Here is a 22,418-nt window from a genome sequence, read left to right on the forward strand (position 1 = left end):
AGTCTCTGACCACCTCTCAACCCTGTGAGTACTGACCAAGTCTCTGACCACCTCTCAACCCTGTGAGTACTGACCCAGTCTCTGACCACCTCTCAACCCTGTGAGTACTGACCCGGTCTCTGACCACCTCTCAACCCTGTGAGTACTGACCTGGTCTCTGACCACCTCTCAACCCTGTGAGTACTGACCTGGTCTCTGACCACCTCTCAACCCTGTGAGTACTGACCTAGTCTCTGACCACCTCTCAACCCTGTGAGTACTGACCCAGTCTCTGACCACCTCTCAACCCTGTGAGTACTGACCCAGTCTCTGACCACCTCTCAACCCTGTGAGTACTGACCCAGTCTCTGACCACCTCTCAACCCTGTGAGTACTGACCTAGTCTCTGACCACCTCTCAACCCTGTGAGTACTGACCCGGTCTCTGACCACCTCTCAACCCTGTAAGTACTGACCTAGTCTCTGACCACCTCTCAACCCTGTGAGTACTGACCTAGTCTCTGACCACCTCTCAACCCTGTGAGTACTGACCTGGTCTCTGACCACCTCTCAACCCTGTGAGTACTGACCTAGTCTCTGACCACCTCTCAACCCTGTGAGTACTGACCTAGTCTCTGACCACCTCTCAACCCTGTGAGTACTGACCTAGTCTCTGACCACCTCTCAACCCTGTGAGTACTGACCTAGTCTCTGACCACCTCTCAACCCTGTGAGTACTGACCCAGTCTCTGACCACCTCTCAACCCTGTGAGTACTGACCCAGTCTCTGACCACCTCTCAACCCTGTGAGTACTGACCTAGTCTCTGACCACCTCTCAACCCTGTGAGTACTGACCTAGTCTCTGACCACCTCTCAACCCTGTGAGTACTGACCTAGTCTCTGACCACCTCTCAACCATTGTGAGTACTGACCTAGTCTTTGACCACCTCTCAACCCTGTGAGTACTGACCTGGTCTCTGACCACGTCTCAACCCTGTGAGTACTGACCTGGTCTCAGACCACCTCTCAACCCTGTGAGTACTGACCCGGTCTCTGACCACCTCTCAACCCTGTGAGTACTGACCTGGTCTCTGACCACGTCTCAACCCTGTGAGTACTGACCTGGTCTCTGACCACGTCTCAACCCTGTGAGTACTGACCTGGTCTCTGACCACCTCTCAACCCTGTGAGTACTGACCTGGTCTCTGACCACCTCTCAACCCTGGGAGTACTGACCTGGTCTCTGACCACCTCTCAACCCTGTGAGTACTGACCCGGTCTCTGACCACCTCTCAACCCTGTGAGTACTGACCCAGTCTCTGACCACCTCTCAACCCTGTGAGTACTGACCTGGTCTCTGACCACCTCTCAACCCTGTGAGTACTGACCTAGTCTCTGACCACCTCTCAACCCTGTGAGTACTGACCTAGTCTCTGACCACCTCTCAACCCTGTGAGTACTGACCTAGTCTCTGACCACCTCTCAACCCTGTGAGTACTGACCTAGTCTCTGACCACCTCTCAACCATTGTGAGTACTGACCTAGTCTCTGACCACCTCTCAACCCTGTGAGTACTGACCTGGTCTCTGACCACCTCTCAACCCTGTGAGTACTGACCAAGTCTCTGACCACCTCTCAACCCTGTGAGTACTGACCCAGTCTCTGACCACCTCTCAACCCTGTGAGTACTGACCCGGTCTCTGACCACCTCTCAACCCTGTGAGTACTGACCTAGTCTCTGACCACCTCTCAACCCTGTGAGTACTGACCCGGTCTCTGACCACCTCTCAACCCTGTGAGTACTGACCCGGTCTCTGACCACCTCTCAACCCTGTGAGTACTGACCTGGTCTCTGACCACCTCTCAACCCTGTGAGTACTGACCTGGTCTCTGACCACCTCTCAACCCTGTGAGTACTGACCTAGTCTCTGATCACCTCTCAACCCTGTGAGTACTGACCCAGTCTCTGACCACCTCTCAACCCTGTGAGTACTGACCCAGTCTCTGACCACCTCTCAACCCTGTGAGTACTGACCCAGTCTCTGACCACCTCTCAACCCTGTGAGTACTGACCCGGTCTCTGACCACCTCTCAACCCTGTGAGTACTGACCTGGTCTCTGACCACCTCTCAACCCTGTAAGTACTGACCTAGTCTCTGACCACCTCTCAACCCTGTGAGTACTGACCTAGTCTCTGACCACCTCTCAACCCTGTGAGTACTGACCTGGTCTCTGACCACCTCTCAACCCTGTGAGTACTGACCTAGTCTCTGACCACCTCTCAACCCTGTGAGTACTGACCTAGTCTCTGACCACCTCTCAACCCTGTGAGTACTGACCTAGTCTCTGACCACCTCTCAACCCTGTGAGTACTGACCTAGTCTTTGACCACCTCTCAACCCTGTGAGTACTGACCTGGTCTCTGACCACGTCTCAACCCTGTGAGTACTGACCTGGTCTCAGACCACCTCTCAACCCTGTGAGTACTGACCCGGTCTCTGACCACCTCTCAACCCTGTGAGTACTGACCTGGTCTCTGACCACGTCTCAACCCTGTGAGTACTGACCTGGTCTCTGACCACGTCTCAACCCTGTGAGTACTGACCTGGTCTCTGACCACCTCTCAACCCTGGGAGTACTGACCCAGTCTCTGACCACCTCTCAACCCTGTGAGTACTGACCCGGTCTCTGACCACCTCTCAACCCTGTGAGTACTGACCCGGTCTCTGACCACCTCTCAACCCTGTGAGTACTGACCCGGTCTCTGACCACCTCTCAACCCTGTGAGTACTGACCTGGTCTCTGACCACCTCTCAACCCTGTGAGTACTGACCTGGTCTCTGACCACGTCTCAACCCTGTGAGTACTGACCTGGTCTCTGACCACCTCTCAACCCTGTGAGTACTGACCTGGTCTCTGACCACCTCTCAACCCTGGGAGTACTGACCTGGTCTCTGACCACCTCTCAACCCTGTGAGTACTGACCCGGTCTCTGACCACCTCTCAACCCTGTGAGTACTGACCCAGTCTCTGACCACCTCTCAACCCTGTGAGTACTGACCTGGTCTCTGACCACCTCTCAACCCTGTGAGTACTGACCTAGTCTCTGACCACCTCTCAACCCTGTGAGTACTGACCTAGTCTCTGACCACCTCTCAACCCTGTGAGTACTGACCTAGTCTCTGACCACCTCTCAACCCTGTGAGTACTGACCTAGTCTCTGACCACCTCTCAACCATTGTGAGTACTGACCTAGTCTCTGACCACCTCTCAACCCTGTGAGTACTGACCTGGTCTCTGACCACCTCTCAACCCTGTGAGTACTGACCAAGTCTCTGACCACCTCTCAACCCTGTGAGTACTGACCCAGTCTCTGACCACCTCTCAACCCTGTGAGTACTGACCCGGTCTCTGACCACCTCTCAACCCTGTGAGTACTGACCCAGTCTCTGACCACCTCTCAACCCTGTGAGTACTGACCACCTCTCAACCCTGTGAGTACTGACCCAGTCTCTGACCACCTCTCAACCCTGTGAGTACTGACCCGGTCTCTGACCACCTCTCAACCCTGTGAGTACTGACCTGGTCTCTGACCACCTCTCAACCCTGTAAGTACTGACCTAGTCTCTGACCACCTCTCAACCCTGTGAGTACTGACCTAGTCTCTGACCACCTCTCAACCCTGTGAGTACTGACCTGGTCTCTGACCACCTCTCAACCCTGTGAGTACTGACCTAGTCTCTGACCACCTCTCAACCCTGTGAGTACTGACCTAGTCTCTGACCACCTCTCAACCCTGTGAGTACTGACCTAGTCTCTGACCACCTCTCAACCCTGTGAGTACTGACCTAGTCTCTGACCACCTCTCAACCATTGTGAGTACTGACCTAGTCTCTGACCACCTCTCAACCCTGTGAGTACTGACCTGGTCTCTGACCACCTCTCAACCCTGTGAGTACTGACCCGGTCTCTGACCACCTCTCAACCCTGTGAGTACTGACCTAGTCTTTGACCACCTCTCAACCCTGTGAGTACTGACCCAGTCTCTGACCACCTCTCAACCCTGTGAGTACTGACCCAGTCTCTGACCACCTCTCAACCCTGTGAGTACTGACCTAGTCTCTGACCACCTCTCAACCCTGTGAGTACTGACCCAGTCTCTGACCACCTCTCAACCCTGTGAGTACTGACCTAGTCTCTGACCACCTCTCAACCCTGTGAGTACTGACCTAGTCTCTGACCACCTCTCAACCATTGTGAGTACTGACCTAGTCTTTGACCACCTCTCAACCCTGTGAGTACTGACCTAGTCTCTGACCACCTCTCAACCCTGTGAGTACTGACCTAGTCTCTGACCACCTCTCAACACAGTGAGTACTGACCTAGTCTCTGACCACCTCTCAACCATTGTGAGTACTGACCTAGTCTCTGACCACCTCTCAACCCTCTCTGTGTGTCAGGTTGCTGCCAGGAAGCTGAAGCCCCACCCTGTGCGGCCACGCAGTCTCCATGAGCGCCTCCTCGAGGGCATCAAACAGGAGAGGAAGCTACGGCCTGTATCACCTGACATGACCCGGCGCAATCACCTGGGTGAGCAGGACACACACAGACAGACAGACAGACAGACAGACAGACAGACAGACAGACAGAGAGAACGCGCGTTTACTCAAAGGGTAACACCTTGCATAGAGTAGCTCCAATTCACAGTCACATGTTCATGCACAGATACAGAGCCGTAGGAAAGTATTCAGACCCCTTAACTTTTTCTACATTTTTGTTACTTTACAGCCTTATTCTAAAGTTGATTTAAAATTTAAAAAAATTAAAGAGCTCATCAATCTACACACAATACCCCCATAATGACAAAGCAAAAACAGGCTTTTGGATATTTTAGCAAATGTATTAAAAATAAACATTTGTAAATATAACAGTTCCATAACTATTCAATCAAATACTTAGAATTGCAGTGTTAAAATATATGAAAATGAATGCAGACTGACTGAAAAATGTAAATGTAAAACATTTAGTTTTTAGCGTTGACGTAAAGTTATTTAGTTATTCATATGGTTTGTTTTCATCTTAGCAGCAGGCACTTCTCTTTGCTGATATTCTTTAAAATTAGTCTTCCTCGAGTTGTAAATTGAGTCGTTTAGAGTTCAATCAACCGTCGGCGTTGTGGAAATAAGACGTTCTTATCCACTAATACTCAGATACTGTTTGTGCCGGCATACTGTACAGCTCACAGGACGGCCATTGTTAGGGGTAATTCTGGATGTTTGGTTTCTGGATTCTGTTGGGTTGTTGTGTAATTAGTGAAGTACCTCAGGGAACTGTGGTTTTACTGCAGACATGCCTTTAATGACGTGGATGTCTAGATTATTTAAAGAATTTTCCGTCTGAGGTATTAAAGATCCAATGTAGTCGAAAATGTGATTTTCCTGTTTTATATATATTTCCTCCCAGACCACTCGGTCCCCCCCAGCCCAGACCACTCGGTCCGCCCAGACCACTCCCAGACCACTCGGTCCGCCCCCCCCCGCCCAGACCACTCGGCCCGCCCCCTCAGACCACTCGGTCCTCCCTCCCAGACCATTCGGCCCGCCCCCCGCCCAGACCACTCGGTCCGCCCAGACCACTCGGTCCTCCCCCCGCCCAGACCACTCGGTCCGCCCCCCTGCCCAGACCACTCGGTCCGCCCCCCCGCCCAGACCACTCGGTCCGTCCGTCCGCCCAGACCATTCGGCCCGCTCTCGAAGGCTCAGGATGCTCTCGATGGTGCAGCTGTAAAACCTTTTGAGGATCTGAGGACCCATGCCAAATCTTTTCAGTCTCCTGAGGTTAGGTTTTGTTGTACCCTCTTCACAACTGTCTTGGTGTGTTTGGACCATAATAGTTTGTTGGTGATGTGGACACCAAGGAACTTGAAGCTCTTAACCTGCTCCACTGAAGCCCCGTCGATGAGAACGGGGGGTGTGCACTATCCTCCTCCTTTTCCTGTAGTACACAATCATTTCCTTTTTGTCTTGATCACATTGAGGGACAGGTTGTTGTCATGGCACCACACTGTCAGATCTCTGACCTCCCTATAGGCAGTCTCATCATTGTCGGTGATCAGGTCTACCACTGTTGTGTCGTCAACAAACTTAATGATGGTGTTGGAGTCGTGCCTGGTTGCTGCTGCCGTCATAAGAGACGGTAGCAACAACATTATGTACCAAAAAAAAGTTACGAACAACGTGAAAAAACTATCAAAATAGCACAGTTGGTTAAGAGCCGCTAAGATGGCAGCCCTCCCCTCTGGCGCCATCATTCACCACCTCTCCCTTTGCTATGGTGTCTGTCTGAATCCTTCCAATCACTTTTACTGATTCTGGGTGATGGTCGTGTCAAGTGGAATCATTATTTTTCACTGTTCCCCCCGCCTTCTCACTGCATTTCGGTGATTGAGCTCACTGGCTGACCTGACTGTAACACAGACGGATGATTAGGGAGGAATACAATGTTGAAGACCATACCAGGACCATATTGAAGTTCCCCCCTATAGGAGCAGTCTAAAGTCCTGACTGTAAACACAGTGTCATGTCTTTACTATGGATTAAATGATATGACATTTTATTTTATGAAATCAATTCTCTGTAATTAATATTACCTGATTTAAACTAATCATGTAAGTGTCATTAACTAGAAAGTCGGGTCACCACGGAAGAATGTTTATAGAGCTGTTGTCTTCCGAATAAACTCTTAAAGACCTGGTAATCTTTTACATCAATAGCAGTCAATATTTAATCGTCCCTAAGTCTTATCTGAATGTCGTAAAATTATTGGTTATCATCACAAACCCTGGCTAACAAATTGAATCAGCGATACAAAATTAGATTTATTTATTTACTAAATACCTAAATATCTAAATAATCACACAGAATTACACATACACAGAATTGATTACTAATTATGTCTTAAGAAAACTGATATGATGGCTGTTTACACAAAGAAAGGGGGTTGGGTTTGAATGAAAGAGCGGGAAGAGTGAGGGACAAAGGTCTCTATCAAACCTTGAGAAGCCATGCTACCGTAAATACAGAATCTTACGCAAAGGAAAATGCAAGATGTACAGTGGGCAAAAAAGTATTTAGTCAGCTACCAATTGTGCAAGTTCTCCCACTTAAAAAGTTGAGAGAGGCCTGTAATTGTCATCATAGGTACACTTCAACTATGACAGACAAAATGAGAAAAAAAATCCATAAAATCACATTGTAGGATTTTTAATGAATTTATTTTCAAATTATGGTGGAAAATAAGTATTTGGTCAATAACAAAAGTTTGGGGCTGTTGCTGGGCAACACGGACTTTCAACTCCCTCCAAAGATTTTCTATGGGGTTGAGATCTGGAGACTGGCTAGGCCACTCCAGGACCTTGAAATGCTTCTTACGAAGCCACTCCTTCTTTGCCCGGGCGGTGTGTTTGGGATCATTGTAATGCTGAAAGACCCAGCCACGTTTCATCTTCAATGCCCTTGCTGATGGAAGGAGGTTTTCACTCAAAATCTCACGATACATGGCCCCATTAATTCTTTCCATTACACGGATCAGTCGTCCTGGTCCCTTTGTGCAGAAAAACAGCCCCAAAGCATGATGTTTCCACCCCCATGCTTCACGGTAGGTATGGTGTTCTTTGGATGCAACTCAGCATTCTTTGTCCTCCAAACACGACGAGTTGAGTTTTTACCAAAAAGTTATATTTTGGTTTCATCTGACCATATGACATTCTCCCAATCTTCTTCTGGATCATCCAAATGCTCTTTAGCAAACTTCAGACGGGCCTGGACATGTACTGGCTTAAGCAGGGGGACACGTCTGGCACTGCAGGATTTGAGTCCCTGGCGGCATAGTGTGTTACTGATGGTAGGCTTTGTTACGTTGGTCCCAGCTCTCTGCAGGTCATTCACTAGGTCCCCCCGTGTGGTTCTGGGATTTTTTCTCACCGTTCTTGTGATCAATTTGACCCCACGGGGTGAGATCTTGCGTGGAGCCCCAGATCGATGGAGATTATCAGTGGTCTTGTATGTCTTCCATTTCCTAATAATTGCTCCCACAGTTGATTTCTTCAAAGCAAGCTGCTTACCTATTGCAGATTCAGTCTTCCCAGCCTGGTGCAGGTCTACAATTTTGTTTCTGGTGTCCTTTGACAGCTCTTTGGTCTTGGCCATAGTGGAGTTTGGAGTGTGACTGTTTGATGTTGTGGACAGGTGTCTTTTATACTGATAAGTTCAAACAGGTGCCATTAATACAGGTAACGAGTGGAGGACAGAGGAGCCTCTTAAAGAAGAAGTTACAGGTCTGTGAGAGCCAGAAATCTTGCTTGTTTGTAGGTGACCAAATACTTGTTTTCCACCATAATTTGCAAATAAATTCATTAAAAATCCTACAATGTGATTTTCTGGATTTGTTCTCTCATTTTGTCTGTCATAGTTGAAGTGTACCTATGATGAAAATTACAGGCCTCTCTCAACTTTTTAAGTGGGAGAACTTGCACAATCGGGAAAACTGTTAATTTTATTAGGTTGTAGTCATCCAACCATTCGCAAACAGAGCTGAGGTCGGCTTAGTTCGCCGTGGGTCACGGGGGTTGGTTCATCATTTCCAACCAATGCCTATTTGCGTGGCCACTAATGGAGCATATTGTACTTCTGAAAGCAATTCTCTCATTTTTTAAAACTAAAATTACATTTAATCTTTTCACAAATAGTTTCATATTTAAACATTTTAAATTGCACAACAACTCCATGTTAATCTCATAATAAGAATGTGACACAAGACAAGACGTCTCAGACGACAACTGATCTGACATCATATTCTTTAAGTACCAACGGATACTTTCAATTGGTTGGATTACCGAAATATTGTTCGGTTCCCAACCTTTTGATGTTACCACACTCTCTCTATGTTACCAAAGGGCTTTCCAAGAGTCCATTCTGTAGAGTAGAGAGAGAGCAAAGGGGGAAAGGTATTTAATGGGGGTCATAAAGCTCACAAACAGGGCAACATCATGACAACAGACTGATGATTAAATCAAAGTTTATTTTTCACGTGCGCCGAATACAACAGGTGTAAATCTGTGAAATGCTTACTTACAGGCTCTAACCAATGGTGCCAAAAAAAATGTGTGTGTGTGTGTGTGTAGGTAAGTAAAGAAATAAAACAACAGTAAAAAGACATTTGAAATAAGAGTAGCAAGGCTATATACAGACACCAGTTAGTCAGGCTGATTGAGGTAGTATGTACATGTAGGTATGGTTAAAGTGACTATGCATATATGATGAACAGAGAGTAGTAGATATGGTTAAAGTGACTATGCATATATGATGAACAGAGAGTAATAGATATGGTTAAAGTGACTATGCTTATATGATGAACAGAGAGTAGCAGTAGTGTAAAAGAGGGGTTGGCGGGTGGTGGGACACAATGCAGATAGCCCTGTTAGCCAATGTGCGGGAGCACTGGTTGGTCGGGCTGATTGAGGTAGTATGTACATGAATGTATAGGGAGGAATACAGTGATGATGATGATGCCAGAATGCTAAATGGCATATATTATTATTATTATTATTATATAACCATATTGAAGGATATGTTCCCTCCTATAGGAGCAGTCAAAAGCATCAGCACCCCTCAAGATCTGAACCGCAGCTCAGGTAAAGCATTACATTTACATTACATTACATTTAAGTCATTTAGCAGACGCTCTTATCCAGAGCGACTTACAAATTGGTGCATTCACCTTATGACATCCAGTAGAACAGTCACTTTACAATAGTGCATCTAAATCTTAAAGGGGGGTGAGAAGGATTACTTATCCTATCCTAGGTATTCCTTAAAGAGGTGGGGTTTCAGGAGTCTCCGGAAGGTGGTGATTGACTCCGCTGTCCTGGCGTCGTGAGGGAGTTTGTTCCACCATTGGGGGCCAGAGCAGCGAACAGTTTTGACTGGGCTGAGCGGGAACTGTACTTCCTCAGTGGTAGGGAGGCGAGCAGGCCAGAGGTGGATGAACGCAGTGCCCTTGTTTGGGTGTAGGGCCTGATCAGAGCCTGGAGGTACTGAGGTGCCGTTCCCCTCACAGCTCCGTAGGCAAGCACCATGGTCTTGTAGCGGATGCGAGCTTCAACTGGAAGCCAGTGGAGAGAGCGGAGGAGCGGGGTGACGTGAGAGAACTTGGGAAGGTTGAACACCAGACGGGCTGCGGCGTTCTGGATGAGTTGTAGGGGTTTAATGGCACAGGCAGGGAGCCCAGCCAACAGCGAGTTGCAGTAGTCCAGACGGGAGATGACAAGTGCCTGGATTAGGACCTGCGCCGCTTCCTGTGTGAGGCAGGGTCGTACTCTGCGGATGTTGTAGAGCATGAACGTACAGGAACGGGCCACCGCCTTGATGTTAGTTGAGAACGACAGGGTGTTGTCCAGGATCACGCCAAGGTTCTTAGCGCTCTGGGAGGAGGACACAATGGAGTTGTCAACCGTGATGGCGAGATCATGGAACGGGCAGTCCTTCCCCGGGAGGAAGAGCAGCTCCGTCTTGCCGAGGTTCAGCTTGAAGTGGTGATCCGTCATCCACACTGATATGTCTGCCAGACATGCAGAGATGCGATTCGCCACCTGGTCATCAGAAGGGGGAAAGGAGAAGATTAATTGTGTGTCGTCTGCATAGCAATGATAGGAGAGACCATGTGAGGTTATGACAGAGCCAAGTGACTTGGTGTATAGCGAGAATAGGAGAGGGCCTAGAACAGAGCCCTGGGGGACACCAGTGGTGAGAGCGCGTGGTGAGGAGACAGATTCTCGCCACGCCACCTGGTAGGAGCGACCTGTCAGGTGGGACGCAATCCAAGCGTGGGCCGCGCCGGAGATGCCCAACTCGGAGAGGGTGTAGAGGAGGATCTGATGGTTCACAGTATCGAAGGCAGCCGATAGGTCTAGAAGGATGAGAGCAGAGGAGAGAGAGTTAGCTTTAGCGGTGCGGAGCGCCTCCGTGATACAGAGAAGAGCAGTCTCAGTTGAACTAGTCTTGAAACCTGACTGATTTGGATCAAGAAGGTCATTCAGAGAGAGATAGCGGGAGAGCTGGCCAAGGACGGCACGTTCAAGAGTTTTGGAGAGAAAAGAAAGAAGGGATACTGGTCTGTAGTTGTTGACATCGGAGGGATTGAGTGTAGGTTTTTTCAGAAGGGGTGCAACTCTCGCTCTCTTGAGGACGGAAGGGACGTAGCCAGCGGTCAGGGATGAGTTGATGAGCGAGGTGAGGTAAGGGAGAAGGTCTCCGGAAATGGTCTGGAGAAGAGAGGAGGGGATAGGGTCAAGCGGGCAGGTTGTTGGGCGGCCGGCCGTCACAAGACGCGAGATTTCATCTGGAGAGAGAGGGGAGAAAGAGGTCAGAGCACAGGGTAGGGCAGTGTGAGCAGAACCAGCGGTGCCGTTTGACTTAGCAAACGAGGATCGGATGTCGTCGACCTTCTTTTCAAAATGGTTGACGAAGTCATCTGCAGAGAGGGAGGAGGGGGGAGGGGAGGAGGATTCAGGAGTGAGGAGAAGGTGGCAAAGAGCTTCCTAGGGTTAGAGGCAGATGCTTGGAATTTAGAGTGGTAGAAAATGGCTTTAGCAGCAGAGACAGAGGAGGAAAATGTAGAGAGGAGGGAGTGAAAGGATGCCAGGTCCGCAGGGAGGCGAGTTTTCCTCCATTTCCGCTCAGCTGCCCGGAGCCCTGTTCTGTGAGCTCGCAATGAGTCGTCGAGCCATGGGGGCGGGAGGGAGGACCGCGCCGGCCTGGAGGATAGGGGACATAGAGAGTCAAAGGATGCAGAAAGGGAGGAGAGGAGGGTTGAGGAGGCAGAATCAGGAGATAGGTTGGAGAAGGTATGAGCAGAGGGAAGAGATGATAGGATGGAAGAGGAGAGAGTAGCGGGGGAGAGAGAGCGAAGGTTGGGACGGCGCGATACCATCCGAGTAGGGGCAGTGTGGGAGGTGTTAGATGAGAGGGAAAAGGATACAAGGTAGTGGTCGGAGACTTGGAGGGGAGTTGCAATGAGGTTAGTGGAAGAACAGCATCTAGTAAAGATGAGGTCGAGCGTATTGCCTGCCTTGTGAGTAGGGGGAAGGTGAGAGGGTGAGGTCAAAAGAGGAGAGGAGTGGAAAGAAGGAGGCAGAGAGGAATGAGTCAAAGGTAGACGTGGGGAGGTTAAAGTCGCCCAGCACTGTGAGAGGTGAGCCGTCCTCAGGAAAGGAGCTTATCAAGGTATCAAGCTCATTGATGAACTCTCCGAGGGAACCTGGAGGGCGATAAATGATAAGGATGTTAAGCTTGAAAGGGCTGGTAACTGTGACAGCATGGAATTCAAAGGAGGCGATAGACAGATGGGTGAGGGGAGAAAGATGAGGATCCCGGTGCCACCACCCCGCTGACCAGAAGCTCTCGGGGTGTGCGAGAACACGTGGGCGGACGAAGAGAGAGCAGTAGGAGTAGCAGTGTTGTCTGTGGTGATCCATATTTCCGTCAGTGCCAAGAAGTCGAGGGACTGGAGGGAGGCATAGGCTGAGATGAACTCTGCCTTGTTGGCCGCAGATCGGCAGTTCCAGAGGCTACCGGAGACCTGGAACTCCACGTGGGTCGTGCGCGCTGGGACCACCAGATTAGGTGGCCACGGCCACGCGGTGTGGAGCGTTTGTATGGTCTGTGCAGAGAGGAGAGAACAGGGATAGACAGACACATAGTTGACAGGCTACAGAAGAGGCTACGCTAATGCAAAGGAGATTGGAATGACAAGTGGACTACACGTCTCGAATGTTCAGAAAGTTAAGCTTACGTAGCAAGAATCTTATTGACTAAAATGATTAAAATGATACAGTACTGCTGAAGTAGGCTAGCTGGCAGTAGCTGCGTTGTTGACACTACACTAATCAAGTCGTTCCGATCAGTGTAATAGTTTCTGCAGTGCTGCTATTCGGGGGCTAGCTGGCTAGCTAGCAGTGTTGTTTACGTTACGTTGCGTTAAAAGAACGACAATAGCTGGCTAGCTAACCTAGAAAATCGCTCTAGACTACACAATTATCTTTGATACAAAGACGGCTATGTAGCTAGCTAAGTAGCTAGCTACGATCAAACAAATCAAACCGTTGTACTGTAATGAAATGAAATGAAAATGTGATACTACCTGTGAGTGCGACCGGGTCGTTGAGTTCAATTCAGTAGACGTTGGCTAGCTGTTAGCTGTTAGCTGTTGGCTAGCTAGCAGAGTCTCCTGCGGAGCGAAGTGCGATGCGACCGCTCGCTCCAACCCGGACGTGCATGGCATTATTACTGTTCTACCACTTATCGCCTACAACGGTGGGGTGGGTTGGTGTGTGTGTGAGGATGTACACAGTGTTGGACTTGAATGAGTGTGAATGAACACTACATGACCAAAGGTATGTGGACACCTGCTTGCCCAACATCTCATTCTAAAATCATGGGCATTAATATGGAGTTGGTCCCCGCTGTGCTGCTATAACAGCTTCCACTCTTCTGGGAAGGCTTTCCACTAGATGTTGGAACATTGCTGCTATAACAGCTTCCACTCTTCTGGGAAGGCTTTCCACTAGATGTTGGAACATTGCTGCTATAACAGCTTCCACTCTTCTGGGAAGGCTTTCCACTAGATGTTGTAACATTGCTGCTATAACAGCCTCCACTCTTCTGGGAAGGCTTTCCACTAGATGTTGGAACATTGCTGCTATAAGAGCTTCCACACTTCTAGGAAGGCTTTCCACTAGATGTTGGAACATTGCTGCTATAACAGCTTCCACTCTTCTGGGAAGGCTTTCTACTAGATGTTGGAACATTGCTGCTATAACGGCTTCCACTCTTCTGGGAAGGCTTTCCACTAGATGTTGGAACATCGCTGCTACAACAGCCTCCACTCTTCTGGGAAGGCTTTTCACTAGATGTTGGAACATTGCTGCTGTAACAGCCTCCACTCTTCTGGGAAGGCTTTCCACTAGATGTTGGAACATTGCTGCTATAACAGCCTCTACTCTTCTGGGAAGGCTTTCCACTAGATGTTGGAACATTGCTGCTATAACGGCTTCCACTCTTCAGGGAAGGCTTTCCACTAGATGTTGGAACATTGCTGCTATAACAGCCTCCACTCTTCTGGGAAGGCTTTCCACTAGATGTTGGAACATTGCTGCTATAACAGCTTCCACACTTCTAGGAAGGCTTTCTACTAGATGTTGGAACATTGCTGCTATAACAGTTGCTCTTCTGGGAAGGCTTTCCACTAGATGTTGGAACGTTGCTGCGGGGACCATTCAGCCACAAGAGCATTAGTGAGGTCGGGCACTGATGTTTGGCAATTAGGCCTGGCTCGCAGTCGGCGTTCCATTTCGTCCCAAAGGTGTTCATTGAGGTTAAGGTCAGGGATCTGTGCAGGCTAGTCAAGTTCTTCCACACTGATCTCGACAAACCATTTCTGTATGTACCTCGCTTTCTGCACGGTGGCATTGTCATGCTGAAACAGGAAAGGGCCTTCCCCGAACTGTTGCCACAATGTTGGAAGCACAGAATCGTCTAGAATGTCATTGTATGCTGTAGCATTAACATTTCCCTTCACTTCACTAAGGGGCCCGAACCATGAAAAACAGCTCCAGACAATTATTCCTCATCCACCAAACTTTACAGTTTTTTATTTTTTTTAATTTTTTTTTACCTTTATTTAACCAGGCAAGTCAGTTAAGAACATATTCTTATTTTCAATGACGGCCAGGGAACAGTGGGTTAACTGCCTGTTCAGGGGCAGAACGACAGATTTGTACCTTGTCAGCTCGGGGGTTTGAACTCGCAACCTTCCGGTTACTAGTCCAACGCTCTAACCACTAGGCTACGCTGTCGCCCCAGTTGGCACTATGCATTGTGGCAGATGGCATTCTCCTGGCATCCGCCAAACCCAGATTCGTCCGTCGGACTGCCAGATGGTGAAGCGGGATTCATCACTCCAGAAAAAAGATTTCCGTTGCTCCAGTGTATAATGGCGGCGAGCTTTACATCACTCCAGCCAATGCTGGTGATCTTAGGCTTATGTGCGGCTACTCTGCCATGGAAACCCATTTCGTGAAGCTGCTGACTAACAATTATTGTGCTGAATTTGCTTCCAGAGGCCTTATGGAACTCGGTATTGAGTGTTGCAACTGAGGACTGATGATTGTTATGCGTTTCAGCACTCTGTTGTCCCGTTCTGTGGGCTTGTGTGGCCTACCACTTTGCGGCTGAGCCGTTGTTGCTCCTAGACGTTTCCACTTCACAATACCTGCACTTACAGTTGACTGGGTAGCTCTAGCAGGGCACACATTTGACGAACTGACTTGTTGTGACGTTTGCATCCTAAGATGGTGCCACTTTGAAAGTCGATGAGCTCTTCAGTAAAGGCCAGTCTACTGCCAATTTTTGTCTATGGAGATTGCATGGCTTTGTGCTCATTTTTATACACCTGTCAGCAACGGGCGTGACTGAAATAGCCAAATCCACACATTTGAAAGGGTATCCACATACAAGTATTTGATACATTGCCGATTTTGAAGGTTTTCCTACTTACAAAGCATGTAGAGGTCTGTAATTGTTTATCATAGGTACACTTCAACTGTGAGAGACGGAATCTAACACAAAAATCCAGAAAATAACATTGTATGATTTTTAAGTAATTAATTAGCATTTTATTTGCATTTTATTGCATGACATAATAAGTATTTGATACATCAGAAAAGCAGAACTTAATATTTGGTACAGAAACCTTTGTTTGCAATTACAGAGATCATACGTTTCCTGTAGTTCTTGACCAGGTTTGCACACACTGCAGCAGGGATTTTGGCCCACTCCTCCATACAGACCTTCTCCAGATCCTTCAGGTTTCGGGGCTGTCGCTGGGCAATATATGTGTTACTGTGTGTTGGGATGGTGTGTTACTGTGTGTTGAGATGGTGTGTTACTGTGTTTGGATGGTGTGTTACTGTGTTGGGATGGTGTGTTACTGTGTGTTGGGATGGTGTGTTACTGTGTGTTGGGATGGTGTGTTACTGTGTTGGGATGGTGTGTTACTGTGTGTTGAGATGGTGTGTTACTGTGTTTGGATGGTGTGTTACTGTGTTGGGATGGTGTGTTACTGTGTTTTGGGATGGTGTGTTACACTGTGTTGGGATGGTGTGTTACACTGTGTTGGGATGGTGTGTTACACTGTGTTGGGATGGTGTGTTACACTGTGTTGGGATGGTGTGTTACACTGTGTTGGGATGGTGTGTTGTTACACTGTGTTGGGATGGTGTGTTACACTGTGTTGGGATGGTGTGTTACTGTGTTTTGGGATGGTGTGTTACTGTGTGTTGGGATGGTGTGTTACTGTGTTGGGATGGTGTGTTACTGTGTGTTGGGATGGTGTGTTACTGTGTGTTGGGATGGTGTGTTACTGTGTGTTGGGATGGTGTGTTACTGTGTGTTGGGATGGTGTGTTACACTGTGTTGGGATGGTGTGTTACTGTGTGTTGGGATGGTGTGTTACTGTGTGTTGGGATGGTGTGTTACTGTGTGTTGGGATGGTGTGTTACTGTGTGTTGGGATGGTGTGTTACTGTGTGTTGGGATGGTGTGTTACTGTGTGTTGGGATGGTGTGTTACTGTGTGTTGGGATGGTGTGTTACTGTGTGTTGGGATGGTGTGTTACTGTGTTGGGATGGTGTGTTACTGTGTGTTGGGATGGTGTGTTACTGTGTGTTGGGATGGTGTGTTACTGTGTTTGGATGGTGTGTTACTGTGTTGGGATGGTGTGTTACTGTGTGTTGGGATGGTGTGTTACTGTGTGTTGGGATGGTGTGTTACTGTGTGTTGGGATGGTGTGTTACACTGTGTTGGGATGGTGTGTTACTGTGTGTTGGGATGGTGTGTTACTGTGTGTTGGGATGGTGTGTTACTGTGTGTTGGGATGGTGTGTTACTGTGTGTTGGGATGGTGTGTTACTGTGTGTTGGGATGGTGTGTTACTGTGTGTTGGGATGGTGTGTTACTGTGTGTTGGGATGGTGTGTTACTGTGTGTTGGGATGGTGTGTTACTGTGTTGGGATGGTGTGTTACACTGTGTTGGGATGGTGTGTTACTGTGTGTTGGGATGGTGTGTTACACTGTGTTGGGATGGTGTGTTACTGTGTGTTGGGATGGTGTGTTACTGTGTGTTGGGATGGAGTGATACTGTGTGTTGGGATGGTGTGTTACTGTGTGTTGGGATGGTGTGTTACTGTGTGTTGGGATGGTGTGTTACTGTGTTGGGATGGTGTGTTACTGTGTGTTGGGATGGTGTGTTACTGTGTGTTGGTCTTCATAAGCTGTGTGATTATTCATGGAAGTGGATGCATTGAAAATTCCCTTCTAGTTGACTGTGCAGTTGAGTCGACATGTTGACTGTGCAGTTGAGTCGACATGTTGACTGTGCAGTTGAGTCGACATGTTGACTGTGCAGTTGAGTCGACATGTTGACTGTGCAGTTGAGTCGACATGTTGACTGTGCAGTTGAGTCGACATGTTGACTGTGCAGTTGAGTCAACAGAAGACAGAGGAGGAAAATACATAGCCGTTATCAAAACTGTAAATGTAACTTTATCCTCTCCAATTGCATAATGGTTATCTTGTTCAACGTGTGGTCTGAAGATATTCTCCTCTCTTTGTCCTGTAACTGAACACCACACACACACCCCCAGTTGTCATGCTGAACAGTTGTTGCTGAACAGCCCAATTTTCAGTGGCTGCATCCCAAATGGCACATTACTCCCTATTTTATATAATGCACTACTTTAGACTGTGCTCTTGTCAACAGTAGTGCTCTTGTCAACAGTAGTGCTCTTGTCAACAGTAGTGCACTATGTTAAGAGTAGTGTTGTTCAGTTTAGGGTTATTCCATGTTGATGAGTATTGTCACCCTGTGACTGATGTCCTCTCTGACTCCTCCCACAGACCTGTCCACTCCGGATGCCCTCAGAAAGCACGCCAGCAGCACCCTGGCCCTGTCCGGTCCACCAGCTCACGGGGTGGGAGGGGCTCTTGGTCAGAGGAAGAGGCTCCTGAAGGCACCCACGCTGGCTGAACTCTACAGCTCAGAGTCTGACGTACGTGTGTGGTGGAGCTGACCCCATTTAGTCAATTGTTTGGTCAATAGGCTGTTAGTACCAGTCAAAAGTTTGGACACACCTACTCATTCAAGGGCTTTCTTCATTTTTAGACGCCTATGTTTGGTTCAGATTTGGTGCGGTCCAGAACCGGCCTGGACTTCAACGTCCACGGACATAGATTTTTGGTCCGGACCAGATCTGAACCAATCATAGACGTTTATGTTTGGTTCAGATTCTGTCCTGTCTGGACCAGCCTTGATTTGGCCCAAACATACACTAATATAAATGACATATTTTTATTATGAAAGACCACTTTTGAACTCTGTAACGTCACTGTGGAAGAGGTAAAAAAGTTAATGTTGTCTATTAATGACAAGCCACCGGGGTTTAACAATCCAGATGAAAAGTTACAGTAAGATAATAGAGGACACTGAGGGTAATAGCAGACACTGAGGGTAATAGCAGACACTGAGGGTAATAGCAGACACTGAGGGTAATAGCAGACACTGAGGGTAATAGCGGACACTGAGGGTAATAGCGGACACTGAGGGTAATAGCGGACACTGAGGGTAATAGCGGACACTGAGGGTAATAGCGGACACTGAGGGTAATAGCGGACACTGAGGGTAATAGCGGACACTGAGGGTAATAGCGGACACTGAGGGTAATAGCGGACACTGAGGGTAATAGCGGACACTGAGGGTAATAGCGGACACTGAGGGTAATAGAGGACACTGAGGGTAATAGCGGACACTGAGGGTAATAGCAGACACTGAGGGTAATAGCGGACACTGAGGGTAATAGCGGACACTGAGGGTAATAGCGGACACTGAGGGTAATAGCGGACACTGAGGGTAATAGCGGACACTGAGGGTAATAGCGGACACTGAGGGTAATAGCGGACAATATTGCCACTCCTATTTGCTACATCTTCAATTTAAGCCTACTAGAAAGTGTGTCCTCAGGCCTGGAGGGAATCAAAGTCATTCCTCTACCTAAGAATAGTAAAGCCCCCTTCACTAGCTCAAATAGCTGACCAATCAGCCTGTTACAAACCCTTAGTAAACTTCTGGCCAGATACAATGCTATTTCATGGTAAATAACAGACAATCAATTCAAAAGCCCCCGTGTTGAGGATCAGCGTGGCAAATGCCTTGTTACCTACCCTTACCACCTGGGGGAGACACGTCAGGAAGTCTAGGATCCAGATGCAGAGGGAGGTGTTTAGTCCCAGGGTCCTTAGCTTAGTGATGGACTTTGAGTGCACTATGGTGTTGAACGCTGAGCTGTAGTCAATGAACAGCATTCTCACATAGGTGTTCCTTTTGTCCAGGTGGGAAAGGGCAGTGTGATGGTGATCGTATAGTCTGTGGACCTGTTGGAGTGGTATCTGGGAGGATGCTGTTGTGAGCCATGACCAGCCTTTTTTTGTGAGAACACCTTTATTTAACCAGGGTAGGCTAGTTGAGAACACCTTTATTTAACCAGGTAGGCTAGTTGAGAACACCTTTATTTAACCAGGGTAGGCTAGTTGAGAACAAGTTCTCATTTGCAACTGCGACCTGGCCAAGATAAAGCAAAGCAGTGTGAACAGACAACAGAGTTACACATGGAGTAAACAATTAACAAGTCAATAACACAGTAGGAAAAAAAAGGGGGAGTCTATATACAATGTGTGCAAAAGGCATGAGGAGGTAGGCGAATAATTATAATTTTGCAGATTAACACTGGAGTGATAAATGATCAGATGGTCATGTACAGGTAGAGATATTGGTGTGCAAAAGAGCAGAAAAGTAAATAAATAAAAACAGTATGGGGATGAGGTAGGTAAAAATGGGTGGGCTATTTACCGATAGACTATGTACAGCTGCAGCGATCGTTTAGCTGCTCAGATAGCTGATGTTTGAAGTTGGTGAGGGAGATAAAAGTCTCCAACTTCAGCGATTTTGCAATTCGTTCCAGTCACAGGCAGCAGAGTACTGGAACGAAAGGCGGCCGAATGAGGTGTTGGCTTTAGGGATGATCAGTGGGATACACCTGCTGGAGCGCGTGCTACGGATGGGTGTTGCCATCGTGACCAGTGAACTGAGATAAGGCGGAGCTTTCCCTAGCATGGACTTGAAGATGACCTGGAGCCAGTGGGTCTGGCGACGAATATGTAGCGAGGGCCAGCCGACTAGAGCATACAAGTCGCAGTGGTGGGTGGTATAAGGTGCTTTAGTGACAAAACGGATGGCACTGTGATAGACTGCATCCAGTTTGCTGAGTAGAGTGTTGGAAGCCATTTTGTAGATGACATCGCCAAAGTCGAGGATCGGTAGGATAGTCAGTTTTACAAGGGTCAGCTTGGCGGCGTGAGTGAAGGAGGCTTTGTTGCGGAATAGAAAGCAGACTCTTGATTTGATTTTCAATTGGAGATGTTTGATATGAGTCTGGAAGGAGAGTTTGCAGTCTAGCCAGACACCTAGGTACTTATAGATGTCCACATATTCAAGGTCGGAACCATCCAGGGTGGTGATGCTAGTCAGGCATGTGGGTGCAGGCAGAGATCGGTTGAAAAGCATGCATTTGGTTTTACTAGCGTTTAAGAGCAGTTGGAGGCCACGGAAGGAGTGTTGTATGGCATTGAAGCTCGTTTGGAGGTTAGATAGCACAGTGTCCAATGACGGGCCAAAAGTATATAGAATGGTGTCGTCTGCGTAGAGGTGGATCAGGGAATCGCCCGCAGCAAGAGCAACATCATTGATATATACAGAGAAAAGAGTCGGCCCGAGAATTGAACCCTGTGGCACCCCCATAGAGACTGCCAGAGGACCGGACAGCATGCCCTCCGATTTGACACACTGAACTCTGTCTGCAAAGTAATTGGTGAACCAGGCAAGGCAGTCATCCGAAAAACCGAGGCTGCTGAGTCTGCCGATAAGAATATGGTGATTGACAGAGTCGAAAGGCCTTGGCAAGGTCGATGAAGATGGCTGCACAGTACTGCCTTTTATCGATGGCGGTTATGATATCGTTTAGTACCTTGAGCGTGGCTGAGGTGCACCCGTGACCGGCTCGGAAACCAGATTGCACAGTGGAGAATGTACGGTGGGATTCGAGATGGTCAGTGACCTGTTTGTTGACTTGGCTTTCGAAGACCTTAGATAGGCAGGGCAGGATGGATATAAGTCTGTAACAGTTTGGGTCCAGGGTGTCTCCCCCTTTGAAGAGGGGGATGACTGCGGCAGCTTTCCAATCCTTGGGGATCTCAGACGATATGAAAGAGAGGTTGAACGGGCTGGTAATAGGGGTTGCGACAATGGCGGCGGATAGTTTCAGAAATAGCGGGTCCAGATTGTCAAGCCCAGCTGATTTGTACGGGTCCAGGTTTTGGAGCTCTTTCAGAACATCTGCTATCTGGATTTGGGTAAAGGAGAACCTGGAGAGGCTTGGGCGAGGAGCTGCGGGGGGGCGGAGCTGTTGGCCGAGGTTGAACTAGCCAGGCGGAAGGCATGGCCAGCCGTTGAGAAATGCTTATTGAAAGGACTTTATGGCTACCAACACTAGTGCTACGGGGCGGTAATCATTTAAGCAGGTTACCTTCACTTCCTTGGGCACAGGGACTATGGTGGTTTGCTTAAAATGTGTAGGTATTACAGACTCGATCAGGGAGAGGTTTAAGACACTTGCCAGTTGGTCTGCGCATGCTCTGAGTACACATCCTGATAATCCGTCTGGTCCCGCGGCTTTGTGAATGTTGACCTGTTTAAAGGCCTTGCTCACATTGGCTACTGAGAGTGTTATCACACAGTTGTCCAGAACAGCTGGTGCTCTCATGCATGCTTCAGTGTTGCTTGCCTCGACGTCAGCATAAAAGGCATCTAGCTTGTCTGGTAGGCTTGCTTCACTGGGCAGCTCGCATCTGGGTTTCCCTTTTTATAGTCCATAGTAGTTTATGCACGCATACAGGGAAGGACATTCAACAAGCACAGCAATTACACAAGAGACTGGTGATTGACTGAGAGAAATTGATGATAAAATTGTGGTGGCTGTCTTGTTATACTTCAGTGTAGCTTTTGACATTATCGATCATAGTCTGCTGCTTGAAAAACGTACGTGGATAAAGAGTTACATGCCTAACAGAACACAGAGGGTGTTCTTTAATGGAAGACTCTCAGACATAATCCAGGTAGAAACAGGAAGTCCCCAGGGTAGCTGTTTAGGCCCCTTGCTTTTTCCAAAATTGACTAATGACATGCTACTGGCTTTGAGTAAGGCCAGTGTGTCGATGTA

The 22,418-nt window shown here is 48.2% G+C and overlaps 1 protein-coding gene across 1 annotated transcript in view; it reads left to right on the top strand.

Annotated features, from left to right (window-relative positions):
• The window catches only part of LOC118399014 (protein spire homolog 1-like), a 166,615-nt gene that overhangs the window by 77,876 nt on the left and 66,321 nt on the right, over window positions 1-22,418 (top strand). The window contains exons 8-10 of the mRNA XM_052473169.1: window positions 4,440-4,569; window positions 9,623-9,670; window positions 17,989-18,140. Coding sequence (XP_052329129.1) covers window positions 4,440-4,569; window positions 9,623-9,670; window positions 17,989-18,140 — 330 coding nt within the window. The remainder of the gene's footprint in view (window positions 1-4,439; window positions 4,570-9,622; window positions 9,671-17,988; window positions 18,141-22,418) is intronic.

This window comes from Oncorhynchus keta, chromosome 20 (assembly GCF_023373465.1).
Source record: "Oncorhynchus keta strain PuntledgeMale-10-30-2019 chromosome 20, Oket_V2, whole genome shotgun sequence".
In the NCBI taxonomy this organism is placed as follows: Eukaryota; Metazoa; Chordata; class Actinopteri; order Salmoniformes; family Salmonidae; genus Oncorhynchus; species Oncorhynchus keta.